A 17,959-nucleotide genomic window follows, 5' to 3' on the forward strand; every position below is an offset into this window, starting at 1 on the left:
GATAATCTTGACTAACATGGATGATAGCAGATGTTTTTGCTCAACCTATCGACATGAAAGGCCTAACAAAGTGTCACAATCACATTGCTTTGAGTTCCATTTAGATGCTTATGCAATTTCAGTTCCCAATTTAACTAAATCTCTATGGATTCATCAAGACCTGTATTGGATTACTTGCACAACAATATTAGTGTGTGGAGGAACTATTTGTCCTTTCACAGCTATCAGAGTTAACCCAGTTTCCTATAAGTCAAACACATGATACAGGTTGAAAGTACGTGGGAAACGATTATGTACAGATTTCCAACTAGACACAAAGCAGGACCTTGCTTTCTCGTGGACAGGCTGCAGAGTCAGAGTCGTGATTCATGTCTGCTATGCTCACCACTTGTGGACAGAGGGTGGATGTTGGCCACCCACAGAGGTTTTAATGGCCCAACAGTATAAACAGAAAGAAGTTAGAAAAGTGGGTGTAGCATTGTAGTAGTGCTGAGTAAGAGGTCTTGGTAAGAGGGGAGGGTGAATACCGCTTTGTTCATAGCCTTGCTCAGCTGACAGTTGCGGCTGAGTGGCAGGCTGTGAAGGAATTTAACATATAGGCATGGTGCGGGATGGTCAACATGGGTGCTGGAAAGCCAGTGGAACGGACGCTGCTGTTGGATTGCAGGCCCAGAGGTATGGATATGATTGTCTGCTGGCTCAGAGAGAGTCGCCGATATTTTTGCCATGCACTTCCCACCCCCAGTCTAGTTCATTATTGGTTATTGCCACCATCCATGTCAATGTTATAAATTGATAATGTTGTGAGGGCCAAAGCATTATTGTAGAAAACACATGTATGTTACAACTTTAACTTGCTCTGGACATACTTTCATTCCAGGCAACATTTCCCAATTCATTCAGCTATATCCCTTCATGGCACAAAGACATGCATTCCACCTGCGATTAAATCTGATCACTGACCTGATTGTTCCACTGCTATAATACTTTACTGCCTTTTCAAATCAACATTAATGAGAACCTGTTTGGCTCATCTCTCAGGCTGCAAACCTCTTCCGCTGTGTCACTGATGAATGCATTGGTAGAAGGTCATTTCTCAACCTTACGCAATGACTTCTCTGCATGGCACCTAAAGGCATTTTGTGGCAGAATTTAGAGCTCAGGCTTCTCTGCCATTTGTAAAGGTCCACTCTGCGGTGCCTACACAAGTGGGAGTGGAGTTAAAAGTAAATATGCATGAGAGACAATTTATTCCTTGACATGAAATGGTAAAAACCATCTGACAAGAGGAAACGATGGAAAGCTCCAACAAGTCAAAAACAAAATGTGTGAAATTAATTGTCTTTTAATCTCAGTGGATAGTTGTGAAGAGTCAAGATAAAACAAGGGTCCACATAACCAGTGAATGGATGGCAGCCAGAAAGACTGGCATAGAGTGGCGTGCCCTCTCAGAATCACTGATACATTCTGGCGAGAAGGTGTAATGTCCTGGATTTAGCCATCAGGAGCTCTGGCACCAGCGATGGCGATACCGTGGTTTTCAGTTGCCTGCTCAGTCAATAGAGGTTAGGCCAAGGCTGACATGAGAAGAACTGAACGGTTCTCTTTGAATACCTAGCATAGGTTTTCACAGAAGGAGGGGGAAAACAGAACAGCCAAAGGCAGTAGCACAGTTCACACCCTGACCAAGGCAGGAGAAGATACAACAGGGGCCTCTCTTTATGGGTCCCACAGCACTGAAGTATAAGTCCACAGTCAACTCCAACAGCAACATGAATCAATGGGATTTCTAGTTGAAATCTTTTTTTAGTTTTGACACAAATGCTTTTAATTGAGTATTGCCATTAAGCTAATGCAGTGCTAAATTATCCACTGAAAAGAATCTGGACGACAATGCATGATGTTTGTTTAATGACTACTGGGGCTGTAGTCTAATCACACCAGTCTGGCACTGTTGTGTTGAATGGTGTCTTGGTAACAGTTGTGAGTCAATAGGACCACAGTCTACTTTCACAAGAACCCCTCAGGAAAGATTCTAGAAATATCAAGTCCCTGGACAGACATACAATTGCCTCTGTGTAATGGTTATTATCAATAAGTAATGTAGGCTTAAAAGTTTGCAATGGTCATTTATTTAGTTTCCCCCCATGTTTGCTATTACAATGCTTGTTTAAAACCAATTTCATCATTATACTGCAGTTGCATTAAAATCGATTTTACTTCCACCCGTCTAAATGAACATGTACTGAAATACTGTATGTTAACAATTGAATATATAAAATTAGAAGTGTCTGAACAAATAACTCTAGACAATTCAAAGCATTTAAAAAAAATCACAGTACTGTATTAGGAATTCATGAATTAAACCGAGAAAATAGACTGCACCCTTGTGGCAGAGGACTGTCAGCTTGTGGCATAGGTTATCCACCACATAATAAACAACTGCAACCCTGAAGGCAACTGTTTTAAAAAAAAAAATTTTTTTTAAATTTTACAGAAGTAGAAAAAGAGACAAAAGTGGCTAAGGTGAGAAGTGGAAGGCCTTGATAGTGATTTCTGAATGTTAAAATTATGTTAAACATGATACGTCCATACCATCGCTCAAGCCATTCACCAGGTCAGTCATACAGGCTTTCACTGGCTTTTTAACATTTATTTGGAGGCTAAGGTCCTCTCCCACTCCACCTCCACAACTTTGTACAGTTCCATGGTGGCTTTGGCGTCCTCCACAGACGAGTGCCCCTTCTTCCCAGTCTGAGAACACAAGGGGAATTCCTTGTTACTACAAATAACATAAGCTATACAATAAGAGGTTTATTAGCTTACTACTTTTGTCGAGAACAACCCAGACTGAATCATTGTAGATTATATTCAAATCAATCCCATTTCAATCAGAAGTCTCTTCTTACCTGGATGTTACGGTTGAACAGGGCCTTGGTGAGTCTTTTCAGTGAGGCAACATCTTTCTCTGGAAAGCCAGCCTTCTGGTTGAGGAGAGGAATGCGGGAGGTGTCCCGCGTTAAGACAGCAGGGTGACTGTAACTTAGGGACTTGAAGTCATTGTGGACAGCATGCCCTATCACCACCTTTCCTGCAAGGATCTTCAGAATCTATAGGAGGGGGGAATACAAATAAGAGATCAAATGATATCATGGTCATGTTCAGTAAAGTAAAGGTCCAAATAGAATCGATTAAGGGGCAATTCCACAGTAACGGATTTACTCTTTGACTCACATTTTCAAGTGAAAAACTATGCCAAACAAAAACCATTGAGTTCAAAGTTTAACAAACCATACAACCAATGTTCCATCAATTTTTTAAAATCACTGAGCAAATTTCAGGTCTGCTGAGTGCAAACTTGAACATTGTGAAAATTCAGTGCAACTTCCGGTGCACGTTTACTGTGAACACTGATGCTGTACCCGCTTTTAGGTAAGTTTAAACAGTGGTCAAGTAGGCTACTGTGAGTATTTGATCATAATGTAGTTCTACCAGAGTGGCAAACCATCAAAAACAACAGGCCAATGTGTGGGTTCAATGTAGGCCTACATTACAAGGGACTTTTGAAAGGGTGACTAAAATTATATTGTTTGATGCAAGAAACCACTTTACAAAATAAAATACATAATTATTCCGAAAGCATTATTACAGTGAATCAGACAAATTATGCTACCCTCTGCCTATTGGCTACTTAGTTTATTCAAGCCTGTCTCAAAATACAACACTGCCCCTTTAAGACAAAAAAAAGCTCTTTACCTGACTCGCTCATGCGCATGTTTGTGCTCTTCTATGCAGCAATAAATCCCCCATTGCTGACTACAAATTATCAATAATTGGGCTAGTAACTAACTAGCAAAAGATATGAACAAATATGCACACACCACTACATGTAACTCTCGCTTTGATCTCAAAACAAGCGCATCTACTCATGCTGTAAAAACAAAGGTTACGTATGTAACCATGGTTATGTCAGCTATTGGTATCACTCCGCGGCAGAGGGATACATTCGAGGTGAGGATTTACAGATTTACTCCCTTGAACACCTATGTCATGGCTGGGGTCCGCCCCTATATATAGACCCCATGGCCGCGACAAGTTCTCTACATCATTTTTAAGTGCCTCTAGCACCGTTTAAGTGCCTCTAGCACCACATAACTGTGGTTACATACACAACTTCATTATGTTTCACTATATTGGATCACTCAAATATATTGGCATACACATACCAGATTAGTCAGTGCTAGAGGGACCCGGCAAAGTCACAGCGCGGGGCCAAGACGCAGGGGCCGTCAATGTGGAAGGGGGTCCCGGCACAGTCCCCGGAAGGGGAGGCGACGCCCAGGACCGCTGAACCAACCGCAAAGGGAGGTGCCACATTTACCCGAGAGTACCTAGTAAAGGTGCAAGAGGAAGCCCAGGTGGCCGCAGCACAGATCTCAGCGAGGAGCACTCCTCTCAGTAGAGCCATGGATGCAGCCACACCTCGTGTTGAATGTGCCACCACAGATCCCAGCGGTATGCTGTCGTAATCGGAGCCACGATCCAGCCCCCAGGACTCTCACCATAGCAGACAGAGCTGGTCTGTTGTTCTCACTGACCGTGTCTGCTCCACATAGGCAACCAGTGCCCTCACAGGGCACAGCATGCCAGAGGGAGGCTCAGAATCCCCCACAACTGCCGGGGGTCGTAAGCAGACAGGATAAAAGGGATGTTCACATGCCTGTCTGACAGAACCTTCGGGAGGAATGGAGGGTGATATACTCCTCCCCCCAGGGTCAATCCGCCACTCAGAACTTACCAAAAGAGCATGGAGGTGTTTCAGGGAGGCAGACTCCAACGGTTCGAAAGGCGGCTTTGCCAAAGCTGCCAAGACCACACCCAGATCACCTTTGAGCGGGTCCTAGCTGGACGCAGGTGACGAACCCCCTTCATAAACCTGTAAACCAAGGGATGGCGCCCCACTGGCCTGTCTATCCACCCCACATGGCAGGCAGATATAGCAGCCAAGCACATGCTCAGTGTAGAGGCTGCCAAGCCGTCATCCAATCGAGACTGCAGGTATTGGAGGATATACCGCACCCCCCGCATTACTCGGGCACAACCTCAATACCAGTGCACTAAGAGCAGAACAAGCGCCAACGCAACTGGTATGCTGCGGTTGTAGCCGGCGCCCTTGCGCTCTGCATGGTGTTCATTACACCCTCCTGTAATCCTAACATGGATCATTGGTGCCGTTCAGTGGCCAAGCCCACAGACCAAGGCGGTGTGGTAACAGAATTATGAGTTTGAATCACTTAATAATTCATAAACAATATTTATGTCAGTAAAATCACTATAACTTATTGGTAGGTCTACCATTACTTGTTACTACTGTGAACTTTCATTATCCTCCTTCCTCATGAGGGAGAGAAGTTTGAAAATATTTTAAACATGTGGGCTTTGGTAATGGAATTACAAGGCAATATTTATTAAACTTACAGGAGGTAAACAACTTACCCAAAACTAAATATAAGTGTTGATATTAATTGGCTGGGGTCTTAACATTACTATGTTTTGATGTATTTCTGATACCTTTTAAATACTTTTTTTGGTATATGTTTTCTAAGGCCCCTTTTCCATCTATTTATCGAGAAATCAAAGCCTTTGCTAATATCACATTTTCAAGATAGAAAATGGTTGAAAAATGTATCTATGCCTTCAAAATATAGACTTTGCTTTCATTTGACACCGAATTTGATATGCTCATAGGTCCTTTTCGGTGAAAAAAACCAACATTTTTCATCCTTCTTCGAACATTCTCCTTCGGGAGGCTTCTTACCTCCTTCCTGGCATGTTGAAATGGCATGGCTTTGACCAGTTGATGCCAGGAGATGCCACTCCAACGAGTCCGGTAGTCAGTGACTGCGTTGGTGGGCTTGATGTACCTGTCATACACCACGTCTCCATCATAGGAGACAATACTGCATCGTGCTAGCTCACTGTTGCGACCCTTGGGGCCCGTGCCAACCATCTCACAGTCCATGGCAAGGTACTTCAGGGGGTTACAAAAGGGGGCTGACCCTCTTGGGACAGGGGCGCAGTGGGCAACAGTCCTGGTGGGTGGGTGTTGGTGCCCCGGGGTGATAGTTGAAGTGGATTGCTCAGGATTGGTAGAATTCTTCACAGTAATGGTCAAGGATGTTGAGCTGCTTGTGGATGATGCAGGCTTGGAAGCAACACCTCTGGCATGCTCTGAACTGGGTATGTGATATGAACTTTTACCGTGAGTATTCTGAGTGTGAGCAGAGCTTTTGTTGTGTGCAGCATTGGGTTGAGACGGCCGATTGGCCCAGGGAGGCGGGCCCTGATGTTTATTCCCCTGTCTATGATTGTGCTGGTTCTGCTTCTTGTTGAGGTAACCCTTTTTCTCAAAGAGTCGCCGCCTGTCGTTGAATGCCTTGTGTTTGTTGCTTCCCGATGAGTCCTTACAGGGCCCTCTGCTGCCAGAACAGTCCAGGTTTAACATCATGTCCGACATCTTGGAGGGGAATCTTCCTCAGCTGGGGCTAGGTTTGTTCTTGGACTAAAACTGTTGACGTCCCACTCCCTCCAACCGGACATAAAGGCTGTGCAAAATTAGGTTCAAATATTTGTTTTAATCAAATGTCATTCTGACCCAATTGTCATGACATCAATTGAAGCAGGATTGTGATGCCTGGACAAAAAGAAAATTGATTTATGTTAACAAATCAGCTGGTATGTCTGAAATTGTGGGAAAACATTCTAGTCATGACAAACAAAGAAGTTAACTAGCCAGCTAGTTTGCCGTTTATATAATCTAGCTAGTTTGGTACTAGCTTAGCATGAAACACATCGAGGCCACGTAACTAACTAGCCACAATTAACTTGAGGTATTTTCGAAAAGTATGTGTAATCCGTGAGGTGTAAATGTTAGCTTGATAGATAGTTGTCAGGATATTACAGTAGAAAATACGGCTTAGGCGAGCTAGCATTAGGCCCTTGGCTAGCTTGCTATCAAGCTACAGTAATACTAGCTAGCTATGATGCTAAGCTACCCGAAACAGTGACTCGGACATTAGCTAGCTAGGAATTCAACTTTATTCTCCAGACAGACTAATTTAACTGTATGTCTAAACTTATATTGTGTCCTGATAATATGGTGCACAAATCAGCGTTATACAACAAATTACATATATACACCGACCTATAAACATAGCACCATGCTTCCGACATCCTTAACAGCCAAACAATCGACTACTTCCGGTTCAGAGGTCGTGTTGTGAGGAAGAGCTACAAACAAACACTTCTTATCGTCGTTATATAAAACTCTTTCACTCGGTTGTAATAGTGTATTGTTGAAATGTTTAATGTTCACAATTTATAACCGGTCAGTTGCCGATTTGACGGTCGAATGATGTGCTCACCGACACTTTCAGCTGAGCAGCAAAGAGAGTTGGCAAGAAATCTTACATATTTTCTGTCGACATACAAACACATCTCCGATTCCTTCATAATTGTACGTAGCAAACAACTCGTTATATTTCTCTGTTTTCTAAGTTACGTTGCTGCAGGTTTTTACAATGTTATTTGATTATAAGATGATCACGTCCTCTGCTCCAGGTTGAAGTTTACCCTACAAATCTAGGATTACTTCCCCTCCCTCAATCCTGACCTAAACCATTATTTGGAAAAATGCTAAACTGACCAAAAGTCAGCGTCTAGAGGCAACTTCACCCTACACGCTCCGATGAAGCTTGATCCCTGGACCCCTGAATCGATTTCTCTAGCTACTCTTCAATTAATGTGTTATTGGTCATGTTTTCTCCTGCCATAGGAATTCTTCAGTGAGGATCTATGGGCTACATTGCCTACCAGATGGCAACAGATCCTTTGTGACCTGTCACCCCCACAAATAGCTGACCTCCTATTGGACAGATTGAATGTGAATAGAAGGTATTCGGTCATACCAGTGTATTTGTTCAATTTGAATTGGATTCTAATATCATAAAACAGTTTGAAATAACTTGTACAATTTTACTTTTTTATTTCAGCTACTCTTGTGTATGGCCTCTTTCACTATTGGCTTTCCGGGCCACCGCGCATGCCCTGACATTCCCCAGGACACCCCAGGGCAATCGAAGACATGAAGTGGGCATGCTGAAGCCAGAGGAGTTCTTGGAGAACAAGAGTCAGAGCTCACTGCTGGGACACATATTTAGGAAGCATGTGAAACCCAAGAAGCAGCATGAGATCCGGAGTCTGGGAACGGTAAAGATGTGCATACTCATTTGCATAAATATGGATGTGCATACTGCTTTTTTATATATGCTGTTGATTCAAATAAGCATTTCAGTTGTTGTTGATACTGATCTGTTCATCTCTCTCCACAGTTGGTGAAGCAGCTTTGTGACCTGACAGACTGCAATAGTGTGGTGGATGTGGGTTCTGGACAGGTAACCTAATATTCAGTCTTGTTATCAGACCTAGGTGTCACACAATATTACTTTTTGTAATCTGCCTAACAATGAGATTTGTCACGGTACATGATTGTGTATCCCTACTGGTCTCCCTAGGGTCATTTGACTCGTTTCTTGTCTTTTGGGCTTGGTCTGTCTGTGACTGGAATTGAGGCTGATCCCACTCTAGTTTCCATGGCATCCAAATATGATGGACAGCTTCTGTGGACGCTGGAGAAGGAGCGGCAGAGGAAGGTAATGCACCAGGACGCTCAGTAATGTGCAAAAAAGGCACAGTTGATTGGCTCAGACTAGGTATTTTTTGTAAAACCAGAGTTATTAAGAAATTAGGTGAATATTGCTAATATGCAATGTAATGAAGAATGAAATATTTATACTGCTCTTACTCTTTCAGAATGGACCTCCGATTTCTAGATCTGGCCCCTCACCCTGCCATGTGGCTGGCTGGGTCAACCCCAAAGCATCATGGAAAGACTTCGTCAAGCAGGTAGGAAATGGTAAATGTGTCTGTGAGGATCAGACCGCTCCGGCTGGATCCAGTAAGAAGAGACAGCGGGAGTCCATGTCAGAAGCTGATCAGCAACATGGTCACGGAGACCAGCCTGTGTTGACTGCAGAATCAGAATTCCTGGGTTGTTCAGACAATGGCCAAGCTGCATCCCCACTCAAGAATAATGACAATACATGTACAAACTCTTTTACTAGTGTAAAACATGAACCCCGATCTAGCTCACTCTTGTTTCCAAAACGTCTCTGCAAGACTGAAGCCGGGCAAGGCCCATATGTCCACCCACTCTGCCAAGAGAGTTCATCCACAGAAGTCGTCTGCCCTGTAGAAGAGGGGCAGGAATGTCCAGATTTTATCCTAACGGGCCTCCATGCCTGCGGGGACCTCAGTGCCACCCTCCTTCGCCACTTTGCCAGCTGCCCTCACGTTCGTGGCATCACCTCCGTGGCGTGCTGCTACATGAAGATCACCACCAGTGAGAACCCCAACCCCCCTGGCCTCATAGCCCCTCCCCTATCCCCTTTGCCCACCAGTGAGGCATCTCACTCAGAGTTTGGCTACCCAATGAGCTTCTGGGTGCAGGGGTTGCCGGGACACCAGCTGTCCTATAAGGCGCGGGAGGGGGCGTGTCACGCCATAGAGGACTACATGCACAGGCTGCGGGAGGAGAGTGGGTTGCTAAGGATGCACTGTTATCGGGCAACCCTAGAGACAGTTATCAGGGAGGCGAATCCAGAGCTGCGCAGGCCGGGAGTCCAGGCAATAAAGAAAGCACATCTACTACCCTTTACAGAGTGAGTGTTTACCCAAGTTTGTATCCATACCTCTTCAGTCTATCATTAGGCAGCAGCTTTCACTGTATGTTAGGATGAAAAATTAAGAAATTCATCCTTGCATATCTCTCAAACTATTTGGTATTATCCTTGTGTATAAGGAGAATTTTGATGATCACATTTAGGAATTCAATATCTGTGTTCTCTCTATATCGCTTTTAGGTCAAACATGATCATCTATCTTATATGTACCCTTGACCCCCTCTCACCATGTACCCACAGGTATGCCCGTCTGGGTCTGCCCCGCGTTGGCCTGCCCCCTGACCTGCCCCTGGACACCTGCAGAGTGGGGGCCATGCTGAGGCAGGAGGGTCGTGTGGTGGTCTACTTCAGCCTGGCTCTGCTACTGGCACCGGTGGTGGAGACACTGGTGCTGCTGGACAGGATGCTATACCTGCAGGAGAAAGGTGAGGAAATGTACAGAGACTGTGTATTATCAGATCTTAATGTATACTGATATTGTATCTGGATTCCATACATCTTTCCTTGTGGGCCCAGTGCTAACAGCAAAGGTGTTATTTGTTATTGCTTGATTGTTGTAGGTATAAAGAGTCAGCTGGTGCCACTCTTTGACCCTGCGTTCTCTCCCCGAAACCTGGTACTGATGGCTTTGAAGCAGCCGACAAGGGACATAGAGACTGAGTGCACCCTTCCGTAACCAAGGACACCTCTAGAACCGTGTGTTGTGTTCAGAGTTTACACCTTTACTCATTGGTGCTCAAGGACTTGAGTGTAAGTTTAGAAGTGAGTAGCTGTCTGAATATCCATACTAGCGTACTACATACTTCAACTGTATACTATGTACTCATTGTCACAAACTATTTTGCACGTACTGTCTGAATAGAATAGTAATGGAGTTATAGTTGTCTTGATGTCCTTTGGGTTGTGAACCATTCTTGATACACATGGGAAACGTGTGTGAAAAACCCAGCAGCGTTGCAGTTCTTGACACAAACATGTGCACTTGGCACCTACTACCATACCCTGTTCAAAGGCACTTAAATCTGGTTTTTGTTTCATTAACATATTTAGTCAAACCCAAGTGCATATATAAATTAAATCAAATACCCTAGTACACACACAAACTTTTCAAATGTTCAAATCGACAAAAAAAACGTAGTCGGGTGCATCGCAAATTCAAAACTGCTGGACAGCAACATAAAACTAAAGCACTGATAATTGGGAATGACATCAGAACACTTTAATGAGAACAGAAATCCACTTTGGGTAAAAAAATTAATAATTCAAAAGATGTAGCCTATGACGCTACACTCATGATCATTTTAAAGAGAACAAAAAACTACTTGGCCAACATTACATTTAAACACCACCGCAGAAGCGTTGCTATTCAGCATCTTCCTAATTAAGTTGTTTAATTTTGTTAGGCCCTAGTTCTAAGTAGCCAATCACTCACAGCCCCCCTCTTCCAATGCATTGTGGAAAAATGTGCATTGAATTCAACTAGATGAGCTGAAATGAGTAACATTTAAACCATACTTGATATTTGAAAATTGCATACTATAAAACTTTGTTTTCCCATACTGAGAATGCGTCATGCAAAATTGCATTGTTTCATGTTATTGGTTAATTTTGGTAGCACATCCCCATATCTGGTTGTCAAAGCTGAAATAAGGATATCTGGCTATTTAAAGTATACTTGATTTTCAAAATGTTGCATACTATAAAACTTTTTTTTGCATAATCAAAATATTTAGGATGCAAGTATGGGTATTCAGACATGGCCAGAGTCAAATGACTAATTTCATCAGAATGTGGAAAGAAGTGAAGGGCACGCAACCATACACAATGCAATTGCTTTTTCATATTCATGTAATATGCCCCTTTCCTTTCAAATTGTGTAAATGAATAAAGACTAGTATTTAGACTTCACGAGATGATTCGTTATTTTCCAAAGCCTGTTTGCAGTAGTCATTGTTCATGAATTTTTTCAGGGATTGAGACATTCGTCGCTGACACTCAAAATCAACCTGTAGTTTTGAAGGATTAGTCCAACGTAGCCAATGTATTTTACACAGCAGCCATACATGGAACCCCTGACCTGTTGCTCAGTGCACGCTCATTTTAAGCCGGCAAGCTGTAGACGTCTCAACCTTATCCACAGACCTGGTTTGTTGGTGCTATTGTTCAATTTATTCAACCCGCTAGAGTTACACCAAGTACATTGTGATCAGCCACATTTTATAAGAACAGTCGCCACATACCATTGTCGTATCCTACTTGTGTCCATGACTCATGACCACAAATGTGCCATATAAGACAGTATCTTGATGTACCTCTATTGAACCAAAAATAATTTGAATTTTACAGTCTGCACCACACGTGACAGTTTGTTACAGGGCATGTTTAACACATGACTGAAGCATCCTGACTTGGGCCTCAGGCGCCACTATTAAGTTTTCAGACTGCAGTGTTCTGTTGCCGCCAACGCATCGTCACACACAAGTTAGATGTATAGCAAGCCTTGCATGTAATTAAGATTGGCTGGCTGCATTCTAATCAGTCTGCTGTGTGGGAACTTGGAAATTGGTTGAGAACTGTTTTTAGCCAAACAGAAGGAGTTATGTATTTCAGTGCAAATCCTTCACGATAATGTTGGGTGCAGTTTGCCATGTTTAAGCATAGGTAGCAGACCAGGGGCCATATGAAGAGTCTCAGTACAAGTACTGTTCTAGGATCAGGTCTCTACTGTCCATGTAATCTTAGTCATTGTGATCTAAAAGGCATTTCTGATCCTAAATCAGCACTCCTGAGAATTTATTCATACCGGCCCAGATTATACATGCAACAGTAATGTGCACTCAAGTCTACGATGAGCTGAGTTTAACATATTTAGACAGCAATCACCTTTATTGATCTGAGCAGAATGTTAACTACTAGTGCAATGAGAGTGATTGTACACTGAAAGTGGTCAGTCCATTGCAGGATTCGACAGCGGCAATCATTTTACAACAGTCAAAAGAGCCTTTGTTAGAAATAACCATTATGTGACAATATTGAAACCTTTGCGGGTTTCTGTCAAAAAGTATTTTTTTAAATTAAAGCATACATGTTTTATTAACAATAAATAATGAGTAGAAAGCAGAGGTCACAGACTGTTTCCAAACTCATTCATTCAGGCTCTCTACAAAGAACTCGTTACAGGCCACAGTCAGCGCAGCAACCAAGATGACAAACTCCTGAAAGTCCACTTCGCCATCTTTGTTTTCATCCAGATCACTCATGATCTTCTCTACTACCATAGGGTCCTTACTTGCCTGAGGGAGAGGAGTAGGAATGATTAATGAAATGTAGGTCCAGACCAGAAGCAGCCGCATGACTCTTGGAACAGTTGTAAATATGAAATAATTAGAATAGGCAATACACAGAAAATTGCACAAAGCCAATCAGATGGAAAGATCGATGTCATGCCATATTGTTATAACCGTCAAAGAATTCAAGAAATGTCTAGGTGATAAGCATTGTTTCTAGGCAAGGCCATAGAATTATTTAAATTATTCTAGTAGAATATGTCTTGAAGGTGATGGGTCCCACAACTGTTCAATAAATCAAGACTTCCCCAATACTTGTTTGTATGACATGCTTTGGGGCAGTTCATTTTGTTTATGTCCATAAAAATGTAATTGATCAGAATGTCATATTGAAACCACACATATCCCTCCCCGACAGCATTAGGAATCAAACTCACCGCCAGGAAGTCACTCAGTTCACCCTGTAACAGATTCTTCAGCTCAACTTTGCTCAGCTTGTACTTGTCCCCTTCTTTTGAAGAGTATGAGTGGAACACTCGAATTAGCCCCTCCATTGCACTCTCGAGTTTGGAACCCATTTTACAGAGCTGTGGATACCTAAAAAAAAAAAAAAAGGGATAGGTCAATCCACAACAGTGTATAAGCTGTATGGACAATTAGATTTCACAGTAGAAGTCAATTTGCATGAAGTGAACCCCTTACTGGTTCCTGTTTATTTTAACACATTTGTCTGTGTAGACTATTGTAAACTGTATGCAAAAGCCACTGGGGCAAGTTGTCTTTTCATTTCATCCAGTTCCAAATGATCATGTAGGTTCAAATCTAGCCGCCTTTCAAATTCTCTTTGAAAAAACAAAGTACATGCTAAACTATGATCTAGATACAGGCAGCCAATAACTAGCAACCCATGAATTAAAATATTTAAATCATATTAACTCCAGCAGCAACTAGAATTGAAAAATATTGATCCAAAGGAGAATGAGACATTGCTATTGGTTGCACAGGTGAGCACACGTCACCAATACAGCCCTGGTGGGCCTACAGAGGAAACCGTCAGACCTTGCTGTTCTCAGGGGTCCAGTATAAACCGCAAAACGATCAGGTATCTCAGTAACTTTCTAGATGGTTTCCAAGCTATTGATTGTCATCCCCAGAGATGCATAAATAATGTAGCTCAGTCTTTTGTGTTCGGTGGGGGAGTGATGAGTGCAGCTATCCTAGTAATTCAAGCTCTGAAGGGGGGGTATGCCTAATTTTATCTTACCTTTATTGAACTAGGCAAGTCAGTTAACAACAAATTCTTATTGTCAATGACAGCCTAGGAACAGTGGGTTAACTGCCTTGTTCAGGGGCAGAACAGATTAACCTTACAGTTACTGACCCAACACTAACTACTAGACTACCTGCCATTCAGAGGGTGAATAGGTAGACAAAAGATTTGTGCCTTTGAACCGGGTATGGTAGTATGTGCCAGGCACACCAGTTTGAGTGCGTCAAGAACTGCAACACTGCTGGGTTTTTCCACTCACAACAGTTTCCCATTTGTATCAAGAATGGTCCACCACCCAAAGGACATCCAGCCAACATTACACAATTGTGGGAAGCATTGGCATCAACATGGGCCAGCATCCCTGTGGAACACTTGACACCTTCCAGAATCCATGCCCCAACAAATTGAGGCCCTTCTTAGGGTAAAAGGTGTACCTAAAGTTTTGTACACCGCATAGTTATCAACAGGCCTCATTTAGGCAATTATAAAAACAGATGGCAAAATGTGCAATAATCAAAAGAGAAGCACTATAAAATTAACTCAATGCTACCCCCCACCCACAAAAAAAGGAAATATGATTTCTCTCACCAGGTAGCCTATAGGCTGCATGGCACAGAAATATACATATGCTCAACAAGAAATTGGAATGCAGGTTATGTTAAAAATCTATTGAACACGTTCGCTACTCACCTCAACGCCGATGACAAACGAAGCAGAAGTGGCGTCGAGCCTCATCTTACCTGTTTTATGCATCTCACCTGTGAGAAAATTCAAATCAGGCGCCTCCCACCGGTGAAACCTGCAACATCACGGATACAAATGACACCGGTAGACCTAATTCATTTGACCATGTAAGGTTACATTTGGCGGTGCACCTACTAATTACAATTATTATACAGAATGTATTAGCCTACCGCATAAACAATACAGTATCAGTATACTATCGTATAGGCTGTATTTAACAACGACGTCTTCAAATGATGGGGCCTATTGGTTTAAAGCAACTAAAACGACGGACTTCCATTCCGAGTTTATTAGCAGGTTTGTATTCACTACGTCTTGAAGTTGCAACGGAAACCGTTTACGGTTAAAGAACCAAACTGATGGAAACAAACGAAACGGGAATGGGACCTAACTAAATGTGGCCAATAGAAACTCTCAAGAAACTTGCAACAGAATGAACGTAGTGAATGAATATACCCCATGTAACACTTATTCTATTGCATTACATTAGCCATCCGACGTTCTCTTTAGTCTTCTGAGGGAAATGCCATGACGCTTCCCAAATGCTCTGTAAAAACGCAAATAGGCCTATGCCTTGCACGAAGGATACCGTTTGGAAAGATTTGGAATAACTTTCACGTCTGTGAGAAAGTATTTATAAAAATAAATAAAAAATGTTAAATGACTACACACATTTTTAGGATTAGAGTTCCCATGCCAGGCGGCCATATTTCCATGTTATAGCGCTTGTTTAGGCCCACGGACGACAGAGGCAACCTTAAGAAGTGTGCAGGAGGGCATGGAACAAAGGAATATGTAGTATCGGTGGAAACAGTTGTGTGTTAACTGCGGGGGTACCCATGATGCTGAGGATCAGAAGTTTCCAGTGAGAGAAAGGCAGACTGAAGTTGCCAGGATCAGAGTAGTACAGAAGGTGTGGTATGCTGAGACAGTGAAGAGAGTAGGAGAGGAAGATGGGTACAGGGCTAGAGATCCAGAGAGTATCCCTGTGAGGAGGCTGAGGCCAACAGAGAGTGAGGCATAGCCATGGTTATCAACTGTACCACAGAAATGGAACGCAAATCACATAAAATATATGTTGTGGTGGCAGCTGCAGAGAAGTACTTGGGTGTACGAGATTTTACTGCAGAAGATTTACATGGTGTGTTTAATGATAGTGTCTCGTCCTCCCAGGATTGTTGGCCTGGTGACGGATCAGATAGAGCCAAGTAGTGGAAAGGTGGTGAGGTTTTTAATGGGTATAAGGTTAGTTGGTCCCTTTTCCCCGTCCCCTTCCCTTTTTGTGTCACAAAGTGTAATGAATTCACACTCCAGAATATTAGGCGGAAACACAGGCCTAGATAAGAGAAATAGATGAATAGGTAGGCTGTGACCAGCCTCACACTCCAGTACACTAGGTGGCGGTGTATGTACCTTTCAGTTTGTTGCGGTCCTCTAATACAAATTTGTAGAAGAAGAAGATGAAGAAAAGAAGATGTGACCACCTCTTCTAATTAGCTATCGAAGCATCTCCTAACATGTGTGTGTAATAGTGTTGTAACTGAAAAATACTGTTGGCTGCAACTGTGTTAAAAGCGGATTAAACAGTGTACTGTAAGTATTTGTTTTGCATTTGTGAAATTATTTTGATGTGAAAGTGAAAGGCTTTATGTTTCCAAAACTGTATCGCAAGGGAGGATTGTTAACGTTTCTAAATGTTTAAACAGAGCGTCAGGATTGTAATTCACAAGGAGCTAGCTGTCTTCCATACCATCTGCTGAGAACCCAAGACAGGGACCGACTGTAAGCAGAGAGGAAGAGGCGAAGCAAGAGGTTTTACTCTGCCCAAAATCTGTCCACGAAAAATAACCCCCCGAGTTTATGCACAAACTGACAGAAACCGTCTCAGGGAAGGCCATCTGCGTGCTCGTCGTCCTCACCAGGGTATTGACCTGATTACAGTTTAGCGTTGTAACCGACTTCAGTGGGGAAATGCTCACCTTCGATGGCCACTAGCACACTGGAGAAGTGTGTTCTACAAGGAAAAATTCCTGTTTCAACTGTACCGGGCAGATGGCAGGCGTTTGGTGGGCGAGCGGTTTGCTGACGTCAACGTTGTGAACAGTGCCCCATGGTGGTGGGTGGGTTATGGTATAGGCAGACATAAGCTTTGGACAACTAACACAATTGCATTTTATCAATGGCAATTTGAATGCACAGAGATATCGTGACAAGATCCTGAGGCTCATTGTCGTGCCATTCATCCGCCGCCATCACCTCATGTTTCAGCATGATCATGCACAGCCCCATGTCGCAATGATCTGTACGCAAGTCCTGGAATGTCCCAGTTCTCCCATGGCCTGAATTCTCACAAGACGTCACCCATTGAGCATGTTTTGGATGCTCTGGATAGACGTGTACGACAGCGTGTTCCAGTTCCTGCCAATTACATCACAGCATCTTCGCACAGCCATTGAAGAGGAGTGGGACAACATTCCACAGGTCACAATCAACAGCCTGATCAACTCTATGCGAAGCCACACTTCATGAGGTAAATGTTGGTCACACCAGATGTTGACTGGATTTCCACTCCCCTACCTTTTTAAAAAAAGTATCTATGATCAACAGATGCATACCTGTATTCACACAGTCATGTGAAATCCATAGATTGGAACATAATTCATTTATTTAAATTGACTGATTTCCATAGATGAACTGTAACTTAGTCAAATCTTTGAAATTGTTGCATGTTGTGTTTATACTTTAAGTCAGTGTAAATTGAATCCTAATTTAGGGGATAGGCATACATTAGCCATGGGATATGACAGTACATTAGCCATGGGATATGACAGTACATTAGCCATGGGATATGACAGTAC

The 17,959-nt window shown here is 42.9% G+C and overlaps 3 protein-coding genes across 4 annotated transcripts; 1 reads left to right on the forward strand and 2 right to left on the reverse strand.

Moving 5' to 3' along the window:
• Window positions 1-2,113: 2,113 nt before the first annotated feature.
• On the reverse strand, window positions 2,114-7,290 carry LOC112222953 (interferon-stimulated 20 kDa exonuclease-like 2). The gene is made up of 4 exons (XM_024385841.1): window positions 7,205-7,290; window positions 5,819-6,694; window positions 2,910-3,110; window positions 2,114-2,754 (listed from the first exon to the last, which is right to left on the reverse strand). The coding sequence occupies exons 2-4, from the start codon at window positions 6,515-6,517 to the stop codon at window positions 2,653-2,655; spliced, it is 1,002 nt and encodes a 333-aa protein (XP_024241609.1). The 5' UTR covers window positions 6,518-6,694; window positions 7,205-7,290; the 3' UTR covers window positions 2,114-2,652.
• mettl25b (methyltransferase like 25B) lies at window positions 7,271-11,708 on the forward strand. 2 transcript variants are annotated; one of them, XM_024385840.2, is made up of 9 exons: window positions 7,271-7,516; window positions 7,835-7,953; window positions 8,052-8,268; window positions 8,391-8,453; window positions 8,574-8,711; window positions 8,872-8,964; window positions 9,238-9,779; window positions 10,041-10,225; window positions 10,361-11,708. In XM_024385840.2, exons 1-9 carry the CDS (start codon window positions 7,412-7,414, stop codon window positions 10,474-10,476), a joined length of 1,578 nt encoding a protein of 525 aa, XP_024241608.1. In that variant the 5' UTR covers window positions 7,271-7,411; the 3' UTR covers window positions 10,477-11,708. The 2 variants fall into 2 exon arrangements, with proteins under 2 accessions (XP_024241608.1, XP_024241607.1); XM_024385839.2 differs by having other exon boundaries at window positions 8,872-9,779.
• Window positions 11,709-12,450: 742 nt separating this feature from the next.
• Window positions 12,451-15,156, reverse strand: LOC112222954 (protein S100-A1). The gene is made up of 3 exons (XM_024385842.2): window positions 15,048-15,156; window positions 13,525-13,684; window positions 12,451-13,093 (listed from the first exon to the last, which is right to left on the reverse strand). The coding sequence occupies exons 2-3, from the start codon at window positions 13,663-13,665 to the stop codon at window positions 12,944-12,946; spliced, it is 291 nt and encodes a 96-aa protein (XP_024241610.1). The 5' UTR covers window positions 13,666-13,684; window positions 15,048-15,156; the 3' UTR covers window positions 12,451-12,943.
• Between the last annotated feature and the right edge of the window lie 2,803 nt (window positions 15,157-17,959).

This window comes from Oncorhynchus tshawytscha, linkage group LG23 (assembly GCF_018296145.1).
Source record: "Oncorhynchus tshawytscha isolate Ot180627B linkage group LG23, Otsh_v2.0, whole genome shotgun sequence".
In the NCBI taxonomy this organism is placed as follows: Eukaryota; Metazoa; Chordata; class Actinopteri; order Salmoniformes; family Salmonidae; genus Oncorhynchus; species Oncorhynchus tshawytscha.

What these genes read in the sequence shown, in the direction of transcription:
- LOC112222953 (XM_024385841.1), bottom strand. Translation starts at nt 6,517, where the DNA reads ATGTCGGACATGATGTTAAACCTGGACTGTTCTGGCAGCAGAGGGCCC. An exon ending in TTCAACATGCCAGGAAGGAG is followed by an intron (nt 3,111 to 5,818) that starts GTAAGAAGCCTC and finishes CCCCTCCTATAG; the next exon opens with ATTCTGAAGATCCTTGCAGG. An exon ending in TGTTCAACCGTAACATCCAG is followed by an intron (nt 2,755 to 2,909) that starts GTAAGAAGAGAC and finishes TTGTGTTCTCAG; the next exon opens with ACTGGGAAGAAGGGGCACTC.
- mettl25b (XM_024385839.2), top strand. Translation starts at nt 7,412, where the DNA reads ATGATGTGCTCACCGACACTTTCAGCTGAGCAGCAAAGAGAGTTGGCA. An exon ending in TCTCCGATTCCTTCATAATT is followed by an intron (nt 7,517 to 7,834) that starts GTACGTAGCAAA and finishes CTCCTGCCATAG; the next exon opens with GAATTCTTCAGTGAGGATCT. An exon ending in AGATTGAATGTGAATAGAAG is followed by an intron (nt 7,954 to 8,051) that starts GTATTCGGTCAT and finishes TTTTTATTTCAG; the next exon opens with CTACTCTTGTGTATGGCCTC.
- LOC112222954 (XM_024385842.2), bottom strand. Translation starts at nt 13,665, where the DNA reads ATGGGTTCCAAACTCGAGAGTGCAATGGAGGGGCTAATTCGAGTGTTC. An exon ending in AACTGAGTGACTTCCTGGCG is followed by an intron (nt 13,094 to 13,524) that starts GTGAGTTTGATT and finishes CCTCTCCCTCAG; the next exon opens with GCAAGTAAGGACCCTATGGT.